Genomic DNA, 17,900 nt, shown 5'->3' with positions numbered 1-17,900 from the left:
ATAACATGGAATCAATCTACTGTCTGCAGTGAGTTTGCACAACCTATTCACCAAGTCCTGCTGGATTAAAACCAGAAATGAAGCACAGACAGAGAATATTTCCAAACAGATTAAATTCCACAAGGGCTCTTTGAGCCCTTCAAGAAACAGTGAGTTCCAAATGCATGAAACATGAAAGCTTTCTGTACTCTTCCAAACTAGTCTCTAACTCAGGGTTCCATGATCTGACTAATCACTAGTAATATCTAACAGCATTCAGTGTAGATGTGAAGAACCTACTGAGGCTTTCAGATACACAACATTTTAATTTTAGTGTAATGCAAAGGACTACATTTTCCACCTGTATCTTGCTTTAGTTGCAGAAACTAATACTTTGAAGCCTCAAGAAAATATAACGCATCCTCCTCTCTCCTCATCAAGATACTCACTTTCCAGATTTCACTTTACATTTATAAATTACTGGTATTTTTTAGCATGCATTTATGTGCTTTAGATCGGGTGGGTCACTATAAACTTGATTCAGTGGAGAATTAAAGGGTCAAGACTTAAAGAACCAGTAGTGGCCTCTTCACAAATGCTCCTTTGCCTTAATCCTGCTAAAACCAGTGAGAATTAAGCACCAAGGCTCTCTGAAGGACCTGCTAGGCTTCTGCCTATATAAATCTAGTTTGTCAGGACAGTTCAGTAAATTACCCAATGCCACCTTGCTACTGTTGGAAAATAGCACAGTAAATATCTGCTGAAAGATTGCAAAGTAAAACAAAGGAGCTTAAAGAAGACTTGATGATTTAGAGGGAATTCTGGATACTTGAAGCTTAGGAAAGTCAGGGGTTTAAAGGGATTACAGTAAAGTCTTGGTCCCATTCTTTGCAGTCAGAAGGTGGAAAGCAAAAATGCAGGAGGCAGAGGCTTGCCAAAGAAGAACAGATTAGGACACCTGACAAACAGCTCTCCTACAGCACTGCTCTACATTTACAGAAGTCCTCTGTTAGCCTGGCCCAGGATTTTCACAGGGCAACTCCTAGTCCCATGTCCCTAATCTTTAATCAGCTGGCTTTAGATGCTTTGAGTCTGATACAGAGCAGTGCTGAGCACTCAGAGCTGCAGCTGAGATCAAAGTGAATGTTTTTAGATATGTGCAACAGAGAATAAAAACCACTAGTAAAAGTCACTTCTTTTCTCAGAACTGGCACCTGAAATTAGGGACAGGATCTGTTGACCAAACTCTTTGTGCCTCAGTTGTCCATCTGCAAAAACAGAATAAAATATTCATTTATCCCACGTAGGTGTTGCAAAGATTAACTAAATAATATCAGGGAAGCACTCAGAATCACAAGGCAGTCCAGGAGAAAATTAGTATTTCCGATTTCAGAGCAGAGTCTGAAGAATGTTTATTGAATATAGCTGTGGGGTCACACGCTGACTTATTATGAGAGAACAAAATATTGAATAACTGCTCATTAAGTGAATGTTGTCCATTCTGTGAACTGAATGTGTCAGAAATCCATGGACAGAAAAATAAAATTATTTTAATAAAATTCCCGCTATTAGAAGTGTATTGAAATATATACACAAGAGGAGACTCTGGAAAAAGTTACCTAGAAAAGCTGTGAGTACCCCATCCCTGAAGACACTCAAGGCTAGACTGAATTGGGCCATGGACAGACTGAACTGGATGCATGGAAGCCCTATCCACAGTATGGGGGTTGGAGCTCAATGACCTTCAAGATCCTTTCCAACTCAAGCTGCTCTATAATTCTGTTATTCAATTATTCTACATTCAAGAAGTGCCATACCCACAGCAGGTACCATGAATGAGGTGAGGGATTTTCAGCAAGTAGCTTCAAAAGACCCCAAGACTGTCCTCCTGTATGGGAATGCCTGTAGCAAAGTAGTTGCAACACCAGCAAAGTGTGCTGTCAGCAATCTGATGTATCTCCATCCAACTCCTCAATATCTGTCAGTGGCTTAGAAGCCACAGGTTGGCCATCATTGAATTAGGAGAGGCAGAATTATCAGTGGCAAATGAGACATTTTTCTTAGCAAGAAATGAATTAATGGAAAATCTTATCTGTCAATTTAATGAATGCACAATTCCTGCATCAGGGAAAAGCCCCCTGAAGATTTCATCATTTAATATGTACAAAAAGCTACTGAATAGAGAATTACTTTGCTTAAAGGATCAGTTATACCCTTGCCTAGTTTCCAGCAACTCAGTGGCTATCCTGCAGTATATCAGAACTGGAACAGCAATGGTGCTGCAGGGCAAGAGCACAGGATGGTGATAGAAGTGGAACAATGGAATGGCAGAAACCCTGCTCAGCATTTTCCTCTGCTCTGTATTAACTGAGTGCTATTTCACTGCCACTGGCAGCAAACTGACCTCCTGTTCACACCACAGTACCTGAAAATCATGTTTTTTAGAAACTGTGCCCATCTCCGATTGCAATTCATTTCTCCAGGCATTTCTGCACTGCTCAGAGTTTTCACAAATAGATTTCCAAGCAGCAGAATCGCTCTGTACTCCTAAGAGGTACTCAGCATACTCTGCTGTTTGCTGCACCTAACAGCAGGAAAAGCTTAGAGGCAAGCACCCAAGAGAGAATTTGAAACATTACAGGTTGGAGATATCAGCACTGATGATACCACACTGTGTGAAGCTGAGATGCAATGAATCATATGTGAAAGTGGAGCTGGATGGTGCTGGATATGAGGAGGCAGAGCAATGAGAAACATGTTTTCCTTACTGTGAGACAAGGTCAGAACTACAGGAGGAAAAGAGAAGGAAGTCAGGCCTGCCTGTGGGACCACTCACTGTACTTGGCAAGACTGGAAGGCTAACCTGAATGTGGGAAAGCCCATTCAGTTCTAGAGCATTTCTGTGATGCAGCAGAGGATATGCTTTGGTGACCAACAAAGGAGCAAGGGTTTTCCAGGGTGAAATTCCATCTGATCTGTGAGCAGTGAGGACTACAAAATGCCCACCACCTCAGAAATGCTAACACAAGACCTGCATTTTCATTATCTCTGGCAAGCACGCATCTAGTTTTGCCAGATTCACTTTGCAGTGAGGCCTTTTTTCTTCTCTACACTCATAGCCTCTCCCCTCTTCTTACCTTCCTAACTGGCCAAGAGGTGGGGTCCTGCCTCCAGACCTGAAATCAAAACCTTCCCTTATAGCCACCTCCATGAAGTGCCTCTCCACATCATTCAGCCCTGATCAACGAGTCTGCAAAAATCCTGACAGGTGGAGGACTAATTAGAGGAGCAGTCTCATAAAATGCAATGATGGGCACTCTCATCCAAAGGTACTCAAACAGAAGACAGGGTGTCCTTATAAGTCACAGATTTCAAATCATAGCTAGAGTAGCTAGATTTGTCAAGTTTACAGTGTTGCACCATGCTGACACATCTCAAGAGAACAAGCAGAGGCACAAGTCTTCTTCCATGCATGTAGTGCAGGAGAATTGCTTTCATTCAAAGGCTTGTGAATTTCTGAAGCAGGATTTCTCTATTTCCATGTCAGCCTCTGTTAAGACAAAACTGTTCCCTGAGCATGTTAGGCTGCTTTGTGCTCCAGTGGAACAGAAATCTAAACTTCATAAGAGCAACATCAAAGTTGGGACATAGGATCTACAATGCCATAGACCTGCCTGCTTTCTTACTTGTCAAACCTAGCTCTTCCTCAGGAGATCCTCCAACAGAGTCCTACGGCACACACATAATATGACCAGCAAACAAAGCAAACCAAAGATTTCCATTAATCACGCCTCTTCTTCCAGGTGCAAGGGAAGGGGAGAAGAAAAGTATGTTTCCCTTTATTTATCGATTTGTCCATGGAAGGAATGTAAATACTAGCTTAAATGCTATTGATGGTAAACAGAGGAGAAAACAGGTAAAATGACTTTGGCTGATGACTCCACTTTCTTTTGTGCTTCAGTTCCCTAACTTACAGAGGGAACAATAACAAGAGTGGTCCAGGCTTGATCTGTTAGGGATCTAGGATGACAGCAGGGAAAAGGGTAGTACTAGTTTCAATGATAAAATACTTGGCCCATTTTTATCCAATAATTTTTCAACCTCTTGTTCACAGGCACAAGTACAAAGTAGTGTGATTCATGCATTACATAAAAAGCCTGTCCTACAATCATCTTTATGGGCACATGGTACAAGCTGATGTAGAAAAGGTAAAATGGAGACTTACTCTGAAACTTGGCTTTCACTCTTTTTTGCATATGCCCTATGATAATTTTTATCATGTCATTTATTTTTCCTGAATGTCTTCCCCAGCCCCAGCTACTATATAAGATAGGCAAAGCTCACTGAGTGGGTAGCTATTCAGTATTTCCCTTTACCCTGATTTCAGGCATGGCAAAGTGCCTTGATGTATTTGCCACACATCATTCAAACCCAGGACTGAATACAGAATTACTAATTACCTCACAGCCTTTTCTAGGGTACTGTTTTGCCACAGTATCTCTGTGCACCATGAGCCTTAACAGATATTTTCACCCAGGTGGGGTTGTTATCTCTACTTTACAGACACTGAAATCAGACACGAAGAGGAGAAGGTGAAAAAGTCCACGTAATCCACTGATTTTGGGTCCCTAATTTGAGACACCTTGGATTAGCATTTCCCCAGCTCTTTGTGCACGCTGGGAACAGAACTCCACACAATACCAGCTCCGCACTTTTGCCAGTCAGAGCCCAGGTGTCTCAGATGGAGAAACCAGAAAATGAGAACACACCAATTAGTGGCCACCCATGGAAATCTCATTTACAGGCATTTTCAGTATCACATAGGAACCTGTGTCAGGAGGCAGTAAAGATTCAGAGGCAGTATTCAATTGCCATAACATGAGACCATTCTTCTGCTTTCAAACAGCCCTCTGCCCAATTCAATGCACAACCTTCATAGCTGGCAACAAATGAAACAGGAGACTATAGAAAACACCTTCGTTTATGGCAGGACTCATTCAGTCCCTAAGTGTAGCCCATTCTGTGCATTGAATAAGGCTGGGATCCTATTAAAAATAATACAAAAAAAATAAAAACACAGCACACTATTTCACCATATAATTAAGGACCGTACCATTATGCCTGTATATGAGAGAGGGCAAATTAGAAAAGGAAGGAATGGCAACTCTTTAACTAATTACTTACATTCAAAGTGTCTGGCTTTGAAAACTCAGTGTTTGCTTTAAGAAGTATTTAATTTCCTATTTTAAAAATGCAAATAAAAAAAAGAAAGGAAATAGGAAATTCCATCATTTGAAACCATAATGGCATTATGTTTCCTTTTGTTTTAAAGCTACAGTTGTTGCTTATTAAACAGTTCAAAACTCTTACACTTTTTCTTCTAATATCAACTTCAGACAGTCAAACAAAATGTTAAACAAGAAATCCCAATACAAATTTCAGGATGATACCTACCAAGGAACTTCTTGTCCAAATAGGAAAAAATCAGCATAATTCCATGTAGTTGAAAAGATTGACTATTACAGTTTATCTCATCCCCTAAAAGCTAGGTAATCCTGACTACAGGGAAGATGTTTTGTTTCTGTTTTCGTGTTGTGTAAAGGTTTTGGAAGAACCTAAGAAAAGGATATCTTCCTGAGGCTTGTATGGAGTCAGCACATGGTAATAGAAGATACTACAGGTCAGCTTTACTTCTACAATCTCTTGCAGCCGTATTTCTTCTGCTGTAGAAGAATATACCCAGAGAAAGTGAAATCCCTTCAATATTATGTCCCAGCATGTTTTATTTAGTATTCCCAGCTACCGTTGGGACACATCATAATGGGAGCGGAGGGGATTAAGCACCAAAGGTTAGTGCTGGCAGGGGTACAGCACTCCAGTTGGGAATTCCTGAGTGACTGTCATATAAATGCTTTGAGATAATTCATGTCAGACAGGTAGAAGAAGTCACCAACTGATAAATCCCTACTAATCTTCTCCTGAGGGTGAAGGGAAAGAAATATCGACATGGAGTTCCAGAAGATTCCTAAGTTCAGAAGACAGATGTTAGAGTTAAGTCTATGAAGAAAATGAGATGACTTGCAGAAACCACAGCCTAAAGACCACCAGAAAATATGTGCAGAGCTGGACACCTCAGTATCACAGTGCACCAAATAAATGTCTTTTGAACATATCTGCTCATGCTAAAAGCAGAAGACAGAGCAACATCTAAACTGTCTGGATTTAGGCATCTTACTCTGGTTATCAGTGAAGTACCATCTGTTTTGGACTCCATTCCCTGAATGTCTGCTCAAAAAGGAACATAACTATAGTCCTCTCTGACAGCATGGAAACTATAGGCTTTTAGGTAGATATCTCAGTGCTCAGATTACAGTTCCTAAATTATGAGAGATATTCCCCAGTACTCTACTCTACCTGAAAGGATCTCAAATCTTACTTTTCCTTCTATGGAAGACTATTTAGAGTAAGGTTCTTCTAGCTTTTCTCACTTAATATATTAGGCTTATCTGTTGTTGCTGTTGTTTATTGCTTTTTGTTTTTGTTTTTCATGGAAGAATTAAATTATCATGAGTCCAGAGACAGCATAGAAGTAAATCTAGATTTACAGTCCACTGGCTAAGCACTCTTCTGCAAAAGGGCAGATTGGGTCCAGTTCTTGCTTCAGTGATTATTTGTTCCTAATCACAGAAAATCCTCCTGGGACACCACAGGAGACCATTTAGTCCATCTCATGGTTCAGCAATACCTCAACAGCCCTACAGTGACTGGAGATGCCATAGCTTTCTCAGGCTATCCACCCCACTGCATCAGTATCTTTTTGGTGAGAAAACTCTTCCTAAACCCTGGTCTGAATCACTCTGATAGCCCGTTAAAGACCTTTACTCCCTGTTTTATTCACTCTGGACATGAAGAAGAGATTATTCTCATTTTATTGCACTTGTCTTCTATGCATTTGAAGACCTTTATCCTAAGTCCTTTCAGCCTTACTCCTTTTAAGTTAAAAACAAACTAATTATTTCAATCTTTCCTTGCAGATTACATTTCCTTTGACCTCCAGCAATTCTCACTGTCCCGGTTTGCACCCTTTCTCACTGAAGCAGACTTTCTTAGGGTGCAATGAAGAATAAGGCATGGCATTTCAGCTGAGACTTACATGTCCTGATCAAAGCTGAAGGCTTATTAGATGCATCTTACAGCCTCTACTCCTATTTGCACAACCTGATGAGATGAATTTGTGGTCATCTAGAGATGCTGTCTCCCTTGCTGAAGGATGCTGGTTGTTGTGGTGGCTCCCATGGATAGCTGGATGCAATTTATTAATACTGCCCATACAGAGCACTTTGGACTCATTCTGGTGCTTTCCAAGCTAGGTCCTTGGTTTGACAAGATTGCCTTGAATTCTAGTAAATTTCACCATCATATACCTGGTTCACACCATCTTTATTAAAAAAGAAAAAAAAACATTTTAGCCAGTCATCCAGGTTAAAATTAAAATATAAAGTACAATGTACTTAATGAAAACATAAAGCACTAACAGGCCACAGCTCAAGCTGTGGCAATCTGCTCAACAAAGTCTTTTATTTCGACAGGAAATCAGTGAGAGTTACTCATTGAGTAGGATTATCTAAATCAGTTCTGCATCTCTGCTGTAATGTTTTCCTTTGGACCATGCTCGTTTGCTTCACTTATGATAAAAGCTTGGGAGATAATGTCAAAATCCTTAAAAATGACAAGGTATGACAACTACTTTCCCTGTATCCACAAGGCTTGTTATAGAAGAAAGCTAAATTAGTTTGACATGATCTATTCTTGACAGATCTGTGCTGGTTCCTAATCACCTTCTTTATTTGATTATTTCCACTATTTTTTTCCAAGAATGAAGTTAGACTGAGTAGTCTGTAATTTCTTATCTCTTCCTTGTCCCTTTTCAGCTTTCAGACACCTCACCCAGCCCTCATGAGTTTTCAAAGCACTCAGAGTTTCATAGATTGCTTCCACTAGCTTCACAAATAACCCAGGATGACGTGAAACAACCATATTACATCAGTACATTCTGATTTGCTCTTACCCTTTTCTATATCTTGACCTTCCTCCTTTGGCTGCAATTAATTATTTTAGCCATCTACTAGCAGTTGACCATGCAACTGAAGACATGAAAAATGAACATTAAATACTTAAACTTTATGGAAAAAAAAAAAAAAAAACATGATGTAAAGTTTTAACTGAAGCTCTTCCCTTCCCTCCATGAATATCATAGACACAAAGTCAAGAGTTATGATGACATTCTGACACTTCCTTCCTCTGGCCCAAACAATATTTGATTCTTCCATGCAATAAATGATCGATGTGTCCAGGAAACACTGGGGGAAATGAATCCCTGCACAATGTATAATCTAATAGCACATTCTCCTTGGAGACGGGTGCTCAGATCTACTCTGGGAGAAATGGTATGTTCATCATATTTCTGGGTGATTACTTCTACAAAAGTGTTTCTGGATTACAGGAAGGTAGTACATTCTCTTCCTCTTGGATGCACTCTGCAGAGGCTTGACCTGACAAACTTACCCATTTTGGCAGTGCAGGAAGAACTGGAAGAATACTTGGTTAGTTGATACCAAGGTAGCTTAGATGTTAAGTAGGTACTGAGCTGATTGATGTTTATAAAACTAAGATATCTAGGGTTTCCAGGAAGAAATTTTTCAATGTTTTGGAAAATCTACAGGTATATGTATTATCTTAGGACTTGAGTTACCTTTATAGTTGGGAAGGAAGAAAGATCTAAAGTTCTACCATGTCAGACAGACACCTCTAAGAAGGTAGCTGAATTTAGAGCAGCATAGATCACTAATTTATGACTTCAGAACAATAGTAAATGTTGTGATATATTTCAGACTCCTCTTTCCAGCCACACCCTAATTACAAAGGAATGAAATTCTGCAAGATAAGGCATTGCCTTATGGTATCTTCTCCTGCCTTGTAGAATTCCATGACTAAAAGGAAGAAAACAAAGATCATAAAACAGAAATAACTCAACTTTAAAGGAAGATTTGCTGATCCTACACCCTTCAGGCTCATTTTTCACTAATTTGTTGATTCTTTTATTTTCCACGAAGTCAGATGCACTTGCAATCATTATGGAAGGTTCTTTTCACTGCATTTCTAGTTTTACTCTATAAGAGGGTATTGATTCATATAAATTTTCCTAACTATGCTTTGCAAATGTTCTAAATTCTATTTACTTCATGGAAGCTTTGGTTAGCTTCAGTTCTGTTATATTGAGGGGGTAGCTTTTTTTTTTTTTTTTCTTTGCTCTATTCTTTCTTCCTTCAAGAAGGTTGAACCTCTTCTAGCCAGTATTTCTGGATGGGCTTTGGAAACATAAGTCCCTCTAGCAGATCCTGTGCTTCAGGTGGGATTGGTATCATCCTTGTCATGCTTTTTACTGCATTCTTAAAAGTTCCTGCCAATATTAAACATCAGTTCTCTGTTGCAGATGTTTGTCCTCAAAACTCTTTGTAGGGCTTCCCCTGGGTCTTCCACTGCAAATACAAAGAGCAGGGAGGGTTAAAAATACTGTACTTCATCCTTGACCAGGCGGAGTCTCCGTTATGACAGGTTCTGACTCAGCCTGGGCTGTCCAGTTCTTTGAAAGCTGCCTGTCTGACTACTCCAATGTTAACAATTTAAGAAGGAAATTGTAACCTTAAGTTGTTTCTGTTTCTGAGGTACTTAAGTGCAGTTTCATTGTAGCCGTCCAGCCTACACTGAAATGTCCCTGCTGAGCACAAACCTTTAGGTCAGCTTGTAAAGGTCCCTTTACATCAGTTCCCCGTTGTTCCATTTCCCCGGAGTTCCAGGACAGCCTTCCAGCCACACCATGCTCATGTGGAGCAGGTGATGCTCTCCAGGCATTTCCTCAGCAGTGGATGTCACTCTTATGAAACTAAATGCCTGCAAGTTTTACTTCAGCAAATCAACAAGTCAGACTTGTTTCCTTAGTTCTATCTTTCAAAACCCAGATAATTAAATTCTTGTGAAGTCCGCCCCTGAATAACTTATTCCTAAAGCTGTGGGTAAGCAAAAAGCATGGTACCATCCTGCCTCAATATCCCCACCCTTGAGTACTTAACACTGCAGATTTATAAGGTCACTAGATACTATTGATAAAATAAATAGATTAGATTCTATTCAATATTGTGATGAACTGGGTGCCAATTGATAGGTCTTAATTATAAAGTAATTGAAACTAAATTATTCTAAACAACATCAGTTATTAGAAACCTTCCCAAATGATGAAAACCAGAATTTTCTGAGAGTACAGTTTCATTGCTAGGAAATTATGAGAAGAGTGGAATACAACCAGCTTTAAAGCTGGATCCAGATCCAAGCACAGTCCTCTGAATGCTTCAATTTTAGGGGCATTCAAACCAAGTAAGATTCCTTCAGAGTCTACTAGCCTTACTAATTAACAGCCTTCAGAGATACATGTCTCCTACATAGAAAATGTTTAAATATTATGAGATGTCCCGGTTTTCTATAAATATATACCATGATTATAGCTGGAATTAATTCAAGAAACTTCAGAAGTAAGATGAGTAATGAATGAGACTGACATTTATTGGTTATAATTTGAAAGAAGATAAGTACATCCTGGCTTCCCTTTTGAGGAATCAAAGCCAATCAGCCCTGGTGGGAGGAAGGCAATCGCTGGATGCCCTCTTGACTGACAAGACAGCTAGAACTCATCTTGACACCTAAGAGTGGCATTAGCAGCTGAGGAACAGGCCCAGAGAAAGCATGAGCCATCAGGAAGGCGGGAATTGTGATAATGGTTTGTATTGTATGCACTGCTCCTATGGCAGCCATACTCCTACCCAGCAGTCTGCTGGGGTTGGGCAGTTTTTCTTCTACACTGACAGCAGTGAAATGGCTGAGGATGCACCACTCTGCTGTTTCTGACTTTAGGCATTCATTTTCTGCAGCTGCAACACCTACACAAGTGGAGGGGACCTGGAGATGCTACAAATGCCAACTGGAAGCACTAAGAACCCGTATATTTTCTCCCAGCAGTTTCCCTGCTTATACCAGAGCAAGGAGGGGTGAAGGGAAAAGGCTCCTGATGGTATTAGAGGCTGCTGCTGCTGCCAGCAGGAGTCCTCAAGAAGCACAGACTAATGGAGGGCTGGTACCTAGCTGGAAAAGGGAAGAAGCAGCAGGAGGACTGCATGGTCAAGGGAGCAGAAGGGAGGCAAGGAGCAGAACAGAGCAGACAAAACAAATAACAGGAGGAGTCAGCAGGATCAATATAACTCCAAAAGCACAAATTCCTCTCTTTTTTTTTCCTTTTTTTTTTTTTTTTTTTTTTTACATGCAAAACAAATCAGTATTTTCATCAGTATTTCCACCCCACATACATACTGTAGGCTGTACAAGTTGGTGCATTGTGATGGTAGAAGAGCTAGCATAGTGGTGAAAGGTGGGGGGAAAGTTAAGTTGTAGCCTTACTCTCAGGCTCTGTTTCATTGTGGTTAAAAATGAATCTGGGGAGAAATTCAATGCTTTGTGTTAGAGGAGCTCAAGTGGCTAATAAGCATCCCAGCATTGCAGAAGCGACTGAGGAAAGATACAGCAATGCTTTGCCTGTTTAAATCACCTTTCACCTGAAGGCATCTGAATCTTCCCCCCCCCCCCCCCACACTATTTAGTTTCCATTTTTACACAGCATCTTGCAGAGAGGGCCATGGTAGGCAGAAAAACTGTGCCTCCGTCAAGTCAGAAAACAGGTTAATAGTGCTGTTAAGAACAGAAATCAGCTCTCCCCCAACACATTCCAATATACTAACTACTATCCTGTGGTGCTTGCAACCATGAAAAGCCATGGAGTTTTACACACACACTCAGCAGGTGATAGAGAGAGCCCTAAGGATATATAAACACCTTCTCTACATGAGGCCATCAGAACTCTGAGGTTACAAGTTGCCTCCCAGCATGCTCAGAAGGTTCTTGGAATTAGAGATGAAATGACTGTGGATGGATTTTAGACTTTGACTTCGGACTTCAGTACCTGCTTCCAGGATACCTGCCCTGATACTCTTGTATTTCCACTTAGCAAGGCTCATTCACCTTCAACTCAGCCTTTCTAGATGGCCAGCCTCCTCTCACCTGCCCATTATCACCCTGTATGGAGCTAATGGGCAATGATTGTTGCCTTACATTTGGGCACTGGTTCTTCCTAACTCAGATGCAGCCAGATGTGCACTGCTGCCTTATACACTCCTGAGACTTGCCAGCCTCAAAGCAAATGGGAAATGAAATGTACAGGGACTTCCAAAAGGCATCAGCACAGAGGGTTGCCATCATAAGGTTTCCCATCCTAAGGTTTCCCATCCTAAGGTGGCTTTAGCCTGGACCTGTCATCAGAGCTTTCATTCATTCTCAAATCCAGAGAAAGCCCTCCCCATGTAGGGAGGAAGCCTGAAACAATGGAAGAGAACAGATATAGGTACAGGTTACTATGGGACAGCAAGGAACAAGAGGGGAGTTATACAAAGGAAAGGATACAAGGGCCAGCAATACATGAACTGAGCAAATGGCAGTCAGTAATGTACCACCAGCACTGGGTGCTGCACTAATGCACCACTGAGAGTATGAGAGAACTCAGGTTATACATACTTGGTGTAAAAGCAAGCTTTTGCTTCATACTACCTCACCAAAAAGCCAAGCTAGTCCTTGAGTTATGCCTGCTGGTAGCATTTCAGCATATATATACTTACTTTGTACAGACTAGGCCAAGCCCACATGTGACCCACATTCTCTACATGTGGAGCCAAGTTGCCCAGGGGAGCACGTCCCTAGGTGTGAGGCCAGTGAACTTGAGCAAGTATACACCATCTCTGATTTACATCACACAAGTCTATCACCCTGCTTTTATCTTGCTGTGGGCAAAGGGCCAAGTTCACCTTCCTACTAGCACAAGAAGGCTTTGCAATATGGCAGCAGTCACAATGGGCATTCTCCCTCCATCATGTCTCTGGGAAATGGGGAGGGAGGAATGCAGTGCCTGTGTAGGGCAGCTCCTAGATCACAGAGTCTGTGACAACTGGCCTCAAATGAGAGCAGACTTCAGGTGGAACCTCTGTGCACTTTCATCTGCATGTCAGTGAAAGCCATACGACAGCAGGAGGGCTCCCTACCAGAGCAAGCCTTACACCACAGAAGACTCAAGTGTGCCAGGCCACAGCCTGTAGGTACCAGTGGTGCTGCCTGACTGCACGAGGCTGGGGATTCCAAGTCAGGAGCAAGTGGCAAAATTTGAATCAACGGACTGGTATACCTCCTGTCAAGCATTATGGCTGTTCTTCTCTCCCTGGCAACTCTGCCTGCAATTATTTGCTGAGGAAGGGGCTTGTCTGCACCATTAAGAATCTTTACGTTGTGCGATCGAGGAGAAATCAATGTCTCTAATTGTTGGCAATGGCAGTGGAGGAGGATGGGGCGATGGGAGGGGTGTTTCTCTGGAGACACGCTTCTCAGGAGAAATCCCAGTGGTCCGGTCCCAGGAAAAGAAATAGTAAGGACCTGAAGTAATTAAACTTCAGCAATTGTTTACTGAAAGCAGCACAGAAACAGCTATGAGCCTCTCAAGAAGTCCTTACGTTATGCCTCCTTTTAGCTGAATATTCTGTGGGCAGCGGCTTGGCTCTCCCAAGGTGCAGATGCCCCTGAAGTCAATGGCTGGAGGTGATTTACACCACGCTGGTGAGCGCAGAGAGGAGGGGTGTGAATTGCCCCTTTCCTTATCCTTTTCCTTTCCTCTTCCTCCCTCCATCTCAGTGTTTAAAGGCAAGACCATGCCTCTCAAGTTTGGAAGCATCCGCATCGTGCGGCGTAATCAAATTATTCTAAATAAGGTCTGAGACATTTTAATATCCTGAGACCACAAAACCTTAACTCCATGCACATCCTCCCCTCTCTCTTTTTCTCCATTTCCTCCTTCCCGCACACCTCTGCAGTTCCTGGAATGACAAGACACCTCGCTGGCTGGCTGTAATTGCTAAAACACTCCCTAATGCTTTCTCCGATTGCATTAAGCGACTTCTTTAGAGATACAGCCCTGTTTATTCATGCTGCTCGTGTGGAAGGGAAAAGAAATGCAGACTGGCTCTCCCCCTCCCTCCTTTGATTCGATGGGTGTGGCAGGTTTAAACCTTTGCAGCCGCGGCTCGCCAGCACAGGGTGCGGAGCGGAGGACAGAGCAGGAGGGAAGCCGTCGGATATGGCTGGTGATGAATGAGGCTCATCTCACCCACAAGTGGGAAACCTGCTTGCGGGTTATTGTTTAATCACTCATGCAATCCAATACTGAGCACATACCCCCATCACGCCCATCTGTTCCAGTATGCGGTGCATACAACACTTGCATTTCTAGACACCTATCTAACTCTCCAGCCCTGCAAATTACTGACCACATCTCTTGCCAGAAGGAAAGGTTACATTCAATTTTTCAGAAATTGCCTGCCACAGCCCTTCCGCTATGCCTTCTTTTAGCTGAATATTGTGTGGTCATGGATTCAGGGGTGCAATTGGCTGTGGGCAGAAATGACAACACTGAGCTATCTACATCTCTCATGGGCGTAAAGTCAGATACCTCACTCCTCACACTGGCATTGCACCCACAAGAAAGAATCATCTGCAGACTGCAAGTGTGTGAATGCATTTGTCTTTGATGGGAGGGAGAGCAGACGCACACCTAGAAGCAAATGTGAAGAGATTCCTTCCACGCCCAAGCCTGAAATTTCAACGTTTTGCTCTTTTTCTGCCAGAAAGGCAGGACACCAGGGGCTTCCCCCAAAAAATAATTTGAGGTGAGCCGTCCTTATTTTGGGATGGAAGCTCCAGTCTGTCCTGATCAACTCATTCCTTTTTTGTTCTTCCGTGAGAGATCGGGGTGGGGACAGAGGAAGAGCACAAGCTGAAAACTCCAATCTTTTCCTTCTCCAAATTAAATATTTCTCTAATATAACACCAGCATCGCTGACCGCATTGCTATATTGTCAGGTTGGTAATTTCAGTGTGTATTCAGGTATAGGAGCAAGAACTTGGCTTCAAGCCCAGAAACATCCATGGAATATGCACATGCAGGCACATTTAGGATGTATGGCTGCATAACGATGAGAAAGCATGTGCAAATGAGAGCATGTGTGCTTGTGCATATATGTGTAGTATGGTTGCAAGCAATCAGTGAGAACGGATGTGTGCTGCACATGCACGCGCAAAGGGGTGTGTACCATGCGGTGGATTAATGTACAGAGTAGGGAAAGAGGACTGTGTGTGATTCAGACACCTGCATGCCATGCATTTCTTAATGTTTTAGAATACAAAGTGACAGGAATGGATGCACACAGATGTAAAGAACAGGTACACTGAAATCTGAATCAGGAGCATAAATGCTCAACCTGTGAAGGTGTAGGCAAAATTATTCCCCAATAGCTTTTATTTTCCGACTCCAGAGGAACCCAGTGCTACTCACTCTATCTTAAAATTTGCCATGCACCTCCGCTCTCTGCCTCTCTGTCTGCCTGCCTTTTCCTCCTCTGCTCTTTTCATCTCATATCAGCCTGCTGAACATGCTCTGCTGGCTGGCTGCAGTGTGGTCCACCCCCCCCCCCCCAGCCATCACCACCTCCCTCCAGATTTTAGCGAACGTATCATTAATTGCAGAGCATTTGAAACCTGCATGGGGAAAAACACAAGATGACGCAGGGGCCCCTTCCATCCTGCTCACCTGCCCCTCCCCGTTATTCTACAAAATCACTCCTTCATCTGATAACACACATATCTCCGATTCAGAAACACACCTTTCCCAGGATTTTTTTTAAACACTGCACTGTTCTAACGTAACTGGAGATGCTTGCACCAGTGTGCTAAGCTAGGGCTCCAGAGAGCTGCAGTGCTATAGTGTAAGGGATATATCAATGTATGCATATATAAAGTAACCAACTGTGGTTCCACACCCAAGACTGAGTTAAGCTTTGCTCTCAGAACAAGGATCCAAGCTCTTTGTCATTACCTATGAACCTATAATTAGGGGAAGTTCCCCAAATGCCTCATAAAGATATCTGGTGGCCGCTCCTGCCTCCAAGTTTTATCTGAATAAATCCAAGATCCTCTCAAGAAAGTCCAAGAAGCTCCATCAAAATATGCTCTTTTAACAAGGAGCAGGTTTGGGCTCTCATACAAAATAAAAAGGGGAAGGAGGGGAATGAATTATATAGCTTTTTCTTTTTCTTTCAAAAATATCATTTTAGATATGAAAATCTCATCACTGACAATCAGCCGCCACCTGAACTTCCTTATCATATATTTTCCTTATGGGAAAAGCCAGGTGGAATCAGCAAAGAGAATGAACTGGTTTCCAACAGGTTCACACCACGAGCCGCTCTTATCCCACCCGAGTTCAGAGCTGGCAGAGGCGTGGTCCTCTGTCTCCACACCAGCTGGTGCACAGTTGTCTAACTGGTTGTACTATGAAGGGTACTGCAAAGAGGATGCCTCTCCCCTCTCCTGGTCAGTGCTTTTGTCATTAATTAATTACACTTTTCATTACACCATAGGTTGGAATTAAAAAAAAAAAAAAAAGCTTGAAGTTAATTCCTGCTCAGATTGTTGTAAGACAAAAAAATGAATGCACCTGTCCTCCGAGCCACCTCACAGCACATGCCCGTAAAGCATCTCCCATTCATCAGAGCCAGGAGCAATAGAAGGCACTCTGACTAGGGATCAAGGCTCACCGGGCATCCTTTCTTTTCTTGGCATATGATGAAGAATTGCTTCCTTTATCTCCAAGGTAGAGCCAGATCTCATCACGCTTCCTGCCAGCCTCCCCCCCCCCCCCCCCCCCCGGCACCCCCCCCCCCCATCCACACCCTCAGAACCACTGAGAGAAAATCCCAGGCAATGCATCTGATCACAATTAAAGCAAAAATAATGCTAATAGTAGAGGGGAGATGCTGGTAGCTCCCCAAATGTGGACACAGGCCACCCCCCTCCCCACATCAGCAGCCCCGGAAAAGCAAAGCAGTCACGCTGAAGGGTGTGAAAAGAGCCTTCAGTCGCAAGATGCTAAAGAATTGCAAAAGAGACATCTGCTGAAAGCAGCTGAAATGTCCTCCCCCTTGCCCCAGCCCCTACCCAAGCCCCTCACACATGCGGGCAGACACACACCCCACGGACGACCAGAAGCCTGGGAGATTTCTTAGTAGAAAGAAATATAAAAATCTGCAGTTCTACCTGTTTTGTTCTTCTCATACAGCACAGCATGATCGTATTGTCCCCTTCCTTCCTTCTTCTTCCTTCCTTCTCCTCTCTCCTTTTCCTCTTCTCTCTCTTATCTCTCCCCCCCACCCTCTCCGCTCCCTCCCTCCCTCCCTCCCTCTCTCTCCTCTCTCGCACACGCACACACGCACACACGCACACACACCAGGGCAGCGAGCAGTGACTGGAAGGTCCACAGCCACCGCTCGTCGCACATGCACCCGCCGCCTCTCCCTATACCCTGCCCAGAATTGTTCCCCAGCGCTCCCCGGCTCGTCCCCTCCCCAGCCCACCCCACGCCCAGCCCCGCAGCCCCCCCAGGTCCCTTGGCCAGCCTCATGAATAATTAACGTCTCCAATCTGGACCCAATTACCCAACGCCTTTCCCACTGTACAGAGGCTACCGGGGAGAGGGGACACGGTGGGAGCCCCCAGCCCCACTCCCACCCGAGCCCCCGGCCACGGTCGGGAGTGGGATTTATACGTGGAGGAGCACGGGGTGGGCACGGAGGGGAGATGAGGGAGCGGGGTTCTTGCTGCCGCATGCCGTGTGCTTCATGCACAGGTGACGTACCGTAGGTGGGAGCTGTCAGCTAAACGGGAGTTGG

At 43.2% G+C, this 17,900-nt stretch overlaps 1 protein-coding gene across 1 annotated transcript in view; it reads right to left on the bottom strand.

Annotated features, from left to right (window-relative positions):
• Window positions 1-17,396, bottom strand: part of GAP43 (growth associated protein 43) — a 52,186-nt gene extending 34,790 nt beyond the window's left edge. The window contains exon 1 of the mRNA XM_065742084.1: window positions 17,269-17,396. Within this exon, the coding sequence (XP_065598156.1) occupies window positions 17,269-17,298 (30 nt within the window). The 5' untranslated portion in view covers window positions 17,299-17,396. The remainder of the gene's footprint in view (window positions 1-17,268) is intronic.
• Between the last annotated feature and the right edge of the window lie 504 nt (window positions 17,397-17,900).

Source organism: Cyrtonyx montezumae, unplaced genomic scaffold (assembly GCF_038088225.1).
Source record: "Cyrtonyx montezumae isolate F1298 unplaced genomic scaffold, pur_monq_1.0 scaffold_3, whole genome shotgun sequence".
Classification (NCBI taxonomy): domain Eukaryota; kingdom Metazoa; phylum Chordata; class Aves; order Galliformes; family Odontophoridae; genus Cyrtonyx; species Cyrtonyx montezumae.
This window is presented reverse-complemented; position numbering and strand designations above follow the sequence as displayed.